Source organism: Parus major, chromosome 11 (assembly GCF_001522545.3).
Source record: "Parus major isolate Abel chromosome 11, Parus_major1.1, whole genome shotgun sequence".
NCBI lineage: Eukaryota > Metazoa > Chordata > Aves > Passeriformes > Paridae > Parus > Parus major.
Window position 1 is genome coordinate 6,958,604 of NC_031780.1, and position 9,254 is coordinate 6,967,857.

A 9,254-nucleotide genomic window follows, 5' to 3' on the forward strand; every position below is an offset into this window, starting at 1 on the left:
AGCCTGTTCTGAAAATTTACATTTTATTTAGTTGGTTTGTTCTGGGTTTAAACCAGTTTTTTGTTGGGGAAGCTGGTCAAAAGTCAGGCTTGTTAATGAGCTGATGATGTGCAGTGAATGATGCCCAGGCTCTGTGCTGAGGGAATCCCTTCAGCCTCAGTGAGTGGAAGCAGCAGGTGTGGGATGACCACAGGAGTCATTGGATAGATTGGAAGAATTGACCAGTGGGAGCTGAGTAGCTGTAAGAAAGATGTGCTGATCACCTACTTGAGGAATTGCATTATTCACTGTTGTGTTTATTTGGAAATCTGCAGTTTCATGAGGTTTGGCAACTACTGAATACCTAAAAATTACAAGCAAAGCTAGGATGAAATAGACCTATTTGTGTTAATGGTGGGGGGGAGGACCAAATAGTGATTGCTAGTTTTGTCTCCTGGCTGCCCAGCATTAGACAGAATGTTAATTGATAGATATTGAGTTGAAGTGAGAGTGTTAAGAACCTCTAAAAACGTGGGACCTAAGAAATCCAGTAAATAAATTCCTTGTGGGGAATGCCCCTTGGGTGACTGTAAAATCATGCAGGATCTACATGCCTCAGTGTGAGTTGGGGTTTTTCCCTTTAGTTGGATAAAAAGTATCCTTGTGGCCCATGTATGCTTGAGTGAAGCTACTCCTCTAGTGAACAGCCTTAAAAATTTAAGGGCAGTCATTTTGCTGTCCAAACAATATTACCTTCTTTGACATCTCCCACTGCTTTTTGTCTGCTCTGGTTTTGCCCAGAGCATTCTGAATGTGTGGATGGTCCTCACCTATTAACTTTAAGGAGTGTTCTGAAGAACAAAGTGTAGAGCTTGAGGGGTAGGAGACTGACTCTTGGATTCCTGTTGAGGTTCTCATATTTCACAGAGATCCTGGAATGACTGCTACAGCAATTTGTATGGGATATACCTCTGCTATTCTCTTGCCCCTCTATTTTCCCTACATTTCTTGAAATTATCTCGTCCCCTCCCCTAAACATCCTGTAAATAATCCTGTGTGATCCAAAATAGCCTTCCTCCTGAATAACAGCCAGGAATTCCCCAACACCCCGTAGTATCAAAGGTGATCTCAAGAGCTGCTTCCCTTGACTCACTGGGATGGGTTTCACACCTAGTGGCTCCTTCTGGGAGTGTCCTTGACAAGAAATTTGTTCCTCAGAAGTGGTGAATTTGGGTTCCCACGTTCCATTGGGCAATGCTCTGCTCCTCTGTTGTGCAGGTGGGGACTTGGATGGGCTGTTGGACCCTCTGATGGGTTTAGGAGTAGCCCAGCCACTGTTATTTGATCTTCCTTGTGCAGTTGTCTCTGAGCCTCTCTGTGCATGTGCAGAGTAGCTTTTACCACATAATCTAACATAATTAAAATTCCCTTGCTTTCTGAAGGACAGCTTGTTCCTGCTGAAGGTAACAGATTAACAATCTGTGGCAACAGTTTCTGAACAAAGGCCTTACTTGCCTTCTTTCTCAGCAGAGTTGACTCCTTCAAATCCATCCCTTTTCGATGGGATTTGATGGTGCTTCTCTGTACATGGATGTGTTTCATTCTTGTTTAAATTGAAGATTTATCTGACATCCTTTCTTACAGAGGAGAATGCTGAACCAGATTTGGATGATAATGAAGATGAGGAGGAGACAGCAGTAGAAATTGAGGCTGAACCAGAAGTTGAGCAAGAGGCTCCTGCACCACCTCCCAGTAAGAAAAGAAGAGGAAGACCACCAGGCAAAGCTGCCGCGCAACCAAAACAATCCCAGCGTAAGTCACTAATTGGAGCTTACCTTACCCTGCTTGCTTGAACACCTTTTTCCTTGGATTTGGCTGTTCTTGTAGGTGTGATCCCTTCAAATGAGATGATTTTAAAAGTAGGTAACTGTTGCTGTCTCTACATTGCTAAGAACTCACCTTGAAATTTGTTGTAAGGGTTTTCTGGTCATGAGGGAACATGGCCTCTTCAGGCCATACTAAGACAAAAAGGACTTTTTGTCTTACTTTTTGTTTAGTATTGTTTCATTTCACAGTTGTGCAAACTGCTCACTTCTTTTTGTAGCAGTTATGGTGTCTCTGCTGACATACAGTCCATGGGAAAACAGCTGTCAGTAAAAACATCATGGTGTTCTCAACAGGCTAGCTTTTGCAGGTGTTGCCACAAATGAACTTTCTTCAAGCTGTTAGCGCTGAGCAAGGTGCAGGTGTTGTTTCAACTCCCCAGGGATGTCCTTAAGAATAGACATTGTAACTGTGCAAAGTGTAAGTAAATAAATTTCAGGCTCAAAGTAGGACAGGAAATTAGTTCCTTTAAAGTGGTGGTGGCTTCCTCAGTGGCTTGACTGTCTGCTCTGTTTTCTCTCTGGAATTACTTTGTGGAAGCATTTAATGCTGAATTTGTCATCACTAAATTCCACTGAAGTTTAAGTTTTGTCTTAAGCCCATATATTGATATGGGGTTTGGTTTCATTCATTATTCTACAAAATCCATCGTTTGAAAAATGTTTTAGTATGAAAATGCACACTGGAACTGTTGTACTGGGAGTCCATCTTCATAAAAGGGCAAGAAAATAGATGCCTGATGCTTGGGTGAGTGAGGTGGATTAAATTGCTCCCCACTGATGTGGCAGTGATTGCTGTGGGCCTGACCTTCCCTTGCTGTGGAATAGCCTTAAGGATCTACCAAAGAGCTGCTTGAGGCATGCAGGCTGGCTCTGGAAACAGTAAAATAATCTGTTTCTCCCCACCTCCTCCTTTGTTTTGCCCTTCCAGCTGCAGCAATCATTCAGGTTGAAGACCAGAACACTGGTGAAATTGAGAATATTATAGTAGAAGTGAAGAAAGAACCTGATGCAGAAGCAGCAGAGGAAGAGGAGGAAGCTCAGCCTGCTGTAGTGGAAGCTCCCAATGGAGACCTCACCCCTGAGATGATTCTCAGCATGATGGACCGGTGATGGAGGAAGACCACGTTGGCTGACTGAACTGGCCTGGGCTGTGTTTAAGCGGCTCAAATCTATTTTTTTCCTTTTATCTTTTTTCTTGGCTTTGGGAAATGCATCATTTTAGACCATTTTACCAAACATACTGGGAAATAAAACGATGTTAGAATGTGATTTAACTAGAACTTGCTGTTTTATGTTAGCATTACCGGATCATGGAACATTAGGAAATATTTTGGAGTCCTTGAGGGTTTCCTCTGAGATGCTTGGTTTAGTTTTGCTCTGAACTGCATTGTAAAGCTGGTCCAAGGGCCGTGTTTACATGCACCAAGTTTTAATATACAAAAGTGGAAGCCTTGACTAGAGTATGTGGAAAACCATACTTGCCCTTCCAGTTCCCAGAGTCCTTGAGCCTCTTCTCTCAGTAGTGTTTTTAACTGTAAATGCAGACTTGGGAGGGTTCTAGACTTTTGAAATGTTTTTTTGGTTGGTTTTTTGTTTTTTTGTTTTTGCTTTCTCCCACTGAGTAGCTCCGGTTCTCCAAGTCGGCTGCACATGGTAGTTTTGGCATGCTCCAACTGGTTTCTGTCCTTAATATGCTTTGCTTCCTGCAAAGCATTTCTGTAATGGTCAAGCTTGTAAATAACTTTTTTTTTTTACATTTTAATCTTTTTCCATTAATTAAGAGGTATGCAAAAATGCAGTTTAAAGAAACCCCAATATTCTAATTCCTTTCAAACTAAGTGACAAGAGAATTGATAGAGTGTAAATGTTGGAAAAGCTGTTGATAAGGTAGAGAAAAGATGTACCCAGACTATTGCTTGCAGAAGAAGAGAAATCCACATGTGAAATCTGGTTTTGAAGCACAAAAAAATTGTATTTTATAGAATATTAGACTGGCTTGGGTTAGAAGGCATTTACAGACCATCTAGTTCTACCCCCTGCCATGGGCAGGGGCACCTTTCACTAGACCAGCTTCCTCTGAGCTCTGTCCAACCTGGCCTTGAACACTTCCAGGGATGGGGCAGCAACAGTTTCTCTGGACAACCTGTGCCAGAGCCTCACCACCCTCACAAGGTAGAATTTCTTCCTAACAGCCCATCTAACCCTGCCCTCTGTCAGTTTAAAGCCATTTCCTTTTGTCCTGTCTCTCCATTCCCTTGCCAAAAGTCCCTCTCCAGCATTCTTGTATGCTCCCTGCAGGTTCTGTAAGGCCATTAATTAGGTCATCCCAAAACCTTCTCTTCTCCAGGCTGAGTATCTCCAGCTGTCTTTCCTCATAGGAATGGTGCTCCATCCTTCAAATCATGTTTGTGGCCTCCTCTGGGCTTGCTCTGACAGTTCAATGTCCTTGTCCCAGAGCTGGAATCAGCACTGCAGGTGGGGTCTCACCTGAGTGGAGCAGAGGGGCAGAACTCCCCCCTTCCTGCTGCCCACAGGGCTTTGTACAAACACAGCCCAGCACACGTGGCTGGGGCATGTCCAGTCTCCCTCACCAGCTCCCCCAAGTCCTTCTTCCCAGGGCTGCACTGGATCTGTTCATTCCCAACCTGGATTGATCCCAAATGTTGTCCCAGCCCAGGTGTCCCACCTTGCACTGGGTCTTGTTAAGCCTCATGAGATTCCCTTGGGCCACTTCTCGAGCTTGTCCAGGTCTCTCTGGATGGCCCTGTCCTTCAGGTGTGTCACTGCACCCTAAGCTTGGTGTTACCAAACCTGTACCTGAGGGTGCACTCGACCCCTTCATCCATGCCATTAACGGTGATACTGAATAACACTGGTCCCAGTGTGGACCCCTGAGGGGCATCTGCTGTCCATCCAGAGTCTGAGCCATTGACCACTGCCCTCTGGATGTGACCATCCAACCAATTTGAGACATATAATTAACCTTTTTGAGTTATAATTTCATGAATACATTTTCTTTGCTCTATCTTGTAGTTGTATTTTGTGTTTATGAATCCTATGTTAAAACAAAAGTGGTGATTTATAAGTGGGTCACTGCAGCCCTCAACCTGGGCCAGGAAATTTTATTAATAGGTCAGTAATTCTACAATTTTTGAATCTCTGATAAAGACAAAAAAAGGAATAATGTGAAATACAAATGATGCCTGTATATGAAAATGTCACATGTTAAAATATGTAAGCTTTTTATAGAGCCTCAGTCTTGCTGATTTCAAACAAATTTTTCTTCTATGTATCGCTTTTAAGAGAGCTATCAGTTTAGCTATCAGACTCTAGGTTGATGCATTTTTGTACTTAGCTGTACTGTGTGATATTTTTCATTATTTTAGGAAGCCAACATGGGGAAAAAATACTGTTATAAAATATGTAATGGGGTTTGAAAGCTGGGAAGGAGAATATACTGCTGTACAGCTAATAAATAATAACGGATTAACACGTGTGCTCACTGGCTGCTTTCTTTGTGTACATCAACGGTGCGACCTGGCAGCTCCCTCCAGATGGAAAAGCTGCTCTGCCCAGAAGGATGCTGTCAACAGGGACCAGCTCCTTTCTCACTGCAGGTGTTCCCTCTGCCCCAAGCCAAGTGCAAGGTACCCCCATCCATGACCTTAAATCAGGGTGTGCTACCCTGTGTGTAGAGGAGGGAGGATGTAAAATGCAAATGTTGGTGTTCACAGCTTGAGCCTGGAGTAACATGGGAGTAGTTGTTACTTGTGTTTGTTTTGACTGTGATTTTAAATGGTTGTAGCTGATGGTTTAGTTAACAGGAATAAAGTTTCCATTTCTTTCTGAAAAATGGGATTGGTACTTTGGTGGGGTTTCTGTGAGTGTTTTTAGATACCTCTGACAGCAGTTTAGGGTGCCAGCTGTGGGCAGTGACTGCAGGTTCAGGATAGAACCTCCTACTGCTGGTACAGGAGTCACTGCAGATGACACTGCTTAGGAGACTGTAACCAAGCACAAGAGTTGCTAGTTCTGGTTTTCACTAGGTGTGTGGTGACTTGTTATCCCTGGTCTTGAGAGATGGACTTGTCAGGGAAAGCCTGTCTGGAGGTGGAAGCTTGGAGTCCTGAGCAGGCTGGAGGCTTGTTGCAGCAGGTGGGAGAGGTTGTGTAAGGGCTGCTTCTGTGAGAAATCAGGTCTGGCTGAGAAATGGGTAAATCCTCAAGTGCTTTCCCAGCTGGGCAAGGAGCTTGTACTCAGAGGCCAAAGATGTTTCAGTCTGAGGCAACGCTGAGGTGCCTTTACATAAGCCTGGAGCTAGGGAGGCTTTGTGGTGCGTGGGAAAACCAAAGGTGTCCCTGGGCTCTCTAAAGAGAACCACCATCATCTCTTAAACCCTGTGGCTCAACCCAGTGCTGACAAGTGGGGTGTGAAGGATGGTGCAGTGGCTTTGTTTTAGGTGGTGGTGGCCCAAGGAGGTGTCACACTTGCTCCAGCAGAGACCTCTCTTGTTCTGTGTGAGTGTTCCATGTGCAGCAGCTTGTGCTGTTGTACCCAGGCCTGGGTGACACCAAACCAGGTGCTCCAGCTCTCCTGGAATTCAGAAGAGCTGAGGGAGGTGGCTGTGTGTGAACAGCTTATTGGGAGGCTGAAAGGAAGAGAGCCTGAGAGGTTCTGTTTGCCCAAAGACCACAGGTGTGGTTGGTGCCGAGTGGCCTCTGGCGTGTTCATCTGAGGAAACCCCACTTCATGAAGGGTTGTGGGCTGTGGCCATGTGCTGACCTCATGCTCTCTCCTTTAATCCCTGTGACCTTCATGTGCCCACCCCTGAGATGGCACTGTCAGGGCTGAGGTGAGCACCACCACCCCAAGAGTCTGTGGCTGACAGCTCAGCCAGGGCCTGGGTGGCTCTGGGGCAGGGCAGGGGGGAACCTCACCTGCCACAGGTACCATCACCCTGCTGTGATGCCCTTGCAATTGCCTCTTCCAGTGCCAGTGTTCCTGGAGCTCTAGGCTCCACAGCTCTCTGAAGCCTTAGCCTGAGGCACAGGGAAGCTTGTTGCTGGGGCTGAGATGCCTGTTCCAATGGGGGAATCCAGATCAGAAAGGAGTAGGAGCAGCAATGTTGGGGCCTTGCCATGATTGCCTTGGCAGCCCTTTTCCAACTCCAGTGTTCCTGGCACTCTTGGCTCTCTGGCTCTCAGCTCTAACCCTAAGCATAGCCCTAGCCCTTAACCCAGATCTGAGGAGCGATTTCTGAGCAACTTTTTTATTGTGATCTGATTTTAGAACTCTCTTCACAGACCCCAGTAGAGGTTTTGTGAGGATGGAAGCTGTCACCCTGTGTCCATCCTCCTTTTCTCAGCCTGGCATGTTACCTTGTGATCTGCTCAGTTGACCTGGTTTCTCTGTGCTTGCTCAGTCAATGGTCCTGTTATGCAGGCTGGGATTTATTTGATTTGAGCTCAGGCTCGTGCCTTGGGCAGGAATCTCTGCTTGTGCTTCTTGCAGGCTTCTGGTTTGTCCTTGGAGGAGCAGTTCTGGAGAGATGTGGAGCAATATCCCACCCTAATGCTGAGGACACACATCCAGGGCAGCATCCAAAACCTGAACAGGGACAGAACAATTCTGCTCAACCCAAAAGCTGTTACCAGTACTGGAAAAGCTGGGTCTCTGAGTGGAAAGCCAGGGCTGGGATGGATCCAAGGAGCATCACTGTGTCTGCCAATGACTTGGCCTGGCTGCTATCCCTGCTGCTCGGGCTGCTGATCTGTGCTGGACACAGAGGAGGTGTGTTTCTCCAGATACCCTGATGTGCCTGGGTCTGCACAGAGGCAGGGAACACTTGTGCATGTGGATCTCTGGCCCACTCCTGGAGTACAGGTCCTGCTGCACTGGTGCTCAGAAAGTTCCAGCATGTGGGAACCAGTATTTTGGGGAATGAACCTTGGATGCCAGCTTGCCTGGAGCTTCTGTGTGCTTCTAGTCTTCCACAGAAGCCATTCTGATGCGTGAAAGGGACAGCTGCTCCCTCTGTGTCCTGAATATATATCCTTGCATGACAAAGCTGGGAGATGGTGCCCTTTTGAAAAGTTCAGATACCAATAGCCTGGCCTCTTTTCATCCTGGAAAAAACATGGATCCAGCCAGGATTGCTGCTGCTGGCCGCTGACTCCACTGGAGTGGTGAACACTGTTCTCTTTATCCTCCTGGTGCTCGTCCATCTGCTGACGTAGCTCAGGAGGCTCAAGGAGGTGCCTTGGCAGAGGTTGGTCTTTGCCCTGAGCTGGGTTCTCCCCAGTCACCTCCTTGAAAAGAGCTTTGTGCTGTGGTTGGGCTCTGTGAAGACACTGTCCCTACAGGGAGATAATTCCTGCCTTTGCCTTCGCACACGAGGTGGTTTCAGAAGCACCGTGGCTCCGAGTGCATGTGGTGGGAGGGCAGAGTCACCCATCCCTTCCAGGACCACCTTCTCCTGAGTCATTCTACCTCTGGGAAAGCTTGGTGAGCTCCTGGTTGGCAGATTGGAGCCTGGAGCTTGGAAGTTTGTCAGAAAGGGGCAATTTAGGGGAAGAAGGCAGCTGCTGTCACCCTCCATCCCAATGGATACTGGTCCCAGAGACCTGGGCTGCTGGCTGAGAGCAGCTTTGCCTCTCCCTCAGCACCTCTCCTGAGTCCCTAATGGGGCCAAGCTGAGCCAACTGGGGGAAATCCTGAGTCCAGGGAAGCTCTGCAGCATGTCATGGGACAGAGTAATGCTTCCTGGTCCAAAACCTTCCTGGATGAGTGGAGTGGTTGATGTGCTCCAAGGAGGTTGCTTGGCTTCTGCCTCTCGCCCTTGCTTTGGGACAGCAGTTTCGTCACTTTGGCAGGACACCTGGGGCATTTCTGTTGTGCCTTTCCTTCAGCATCCTGCCATGGGCACCAGCATCCATCCTCCAGAGAGGATGAGCAGCCTGCAGCAGGCACTAGCACCCATCTCCATTAGCTCCCCTTGCAGATTCCCAGTGCAAGGTGATGGAGCTGGGCTGATTGTCCAGTGCTGGGAAGGGTAGACTTACCCTTACCCCACTCACCATCTTCAGCCGGAAATGTGTCCCCAAGAAGCACCTCTGGAGATAGGGAGAGGTCACGGATCCTCAGCCCTGGAAGGCTGGAACTACGGGGAGATGCTCCGTGCCGGGAGGGGTGTCCTGCTCACCCAGGGGAAGCCACACGGGAGCAGAAGGGTGCAGGGTAGTGACGCCCTCTCCTCCCGGCGGGGCCGGTGGGCCGTGGGCACCGTCGCTTTCATTTCGCTTCTCTTGCTCAGGCGGTAAATCTCGCCTGACGGGGCAGGAAGAGGCACCGGGAGGGGGAGGAGGCACCGAGGCGGCGGCGCTGCCGGTT

The 9,254-nt window shown here is 47.7% G+C and overlaps 2 protein-coding genes across 11 annotated transcripts in view; one reads left to right on the plus strand and one right to left on the minus strand.

The window, feature by feature from the left end:
• The window catches only part of CTCF (CCCTC-binding factor), a 31,478-nt gene extending 26,121 nt beyond the window's left edge, over positions 1-5,357 (plus strand). For all 10 annotated transcript variants that reach the window (XM_015639594.3, XM_033517156.1, XM_015639592.2 and 7 more), the window contains 2 exons: positions 1,624-1,791; positions 2,794-5,357. In XM_015639594.3, coding sequence (XP_015495080.1) covers positions 1,624-1,791; positions 2,794-2,975 — 350 coding nt within the window. In that variant the 3' untranslated portion in view covers positions 2,976-5,357. The remainder of the gene's footprint in view (positions 1-1,623; positions 1,792-2,793) is intronic.
• The window catches only part of LOC107209709 (C-factor-like), a 136,335-nt gene that overhangs the window by 84,305 nt on the left and 42,776 nt on the right, over positions 1-9,254 (minus strand). The window lies entirely within an intron of this gene.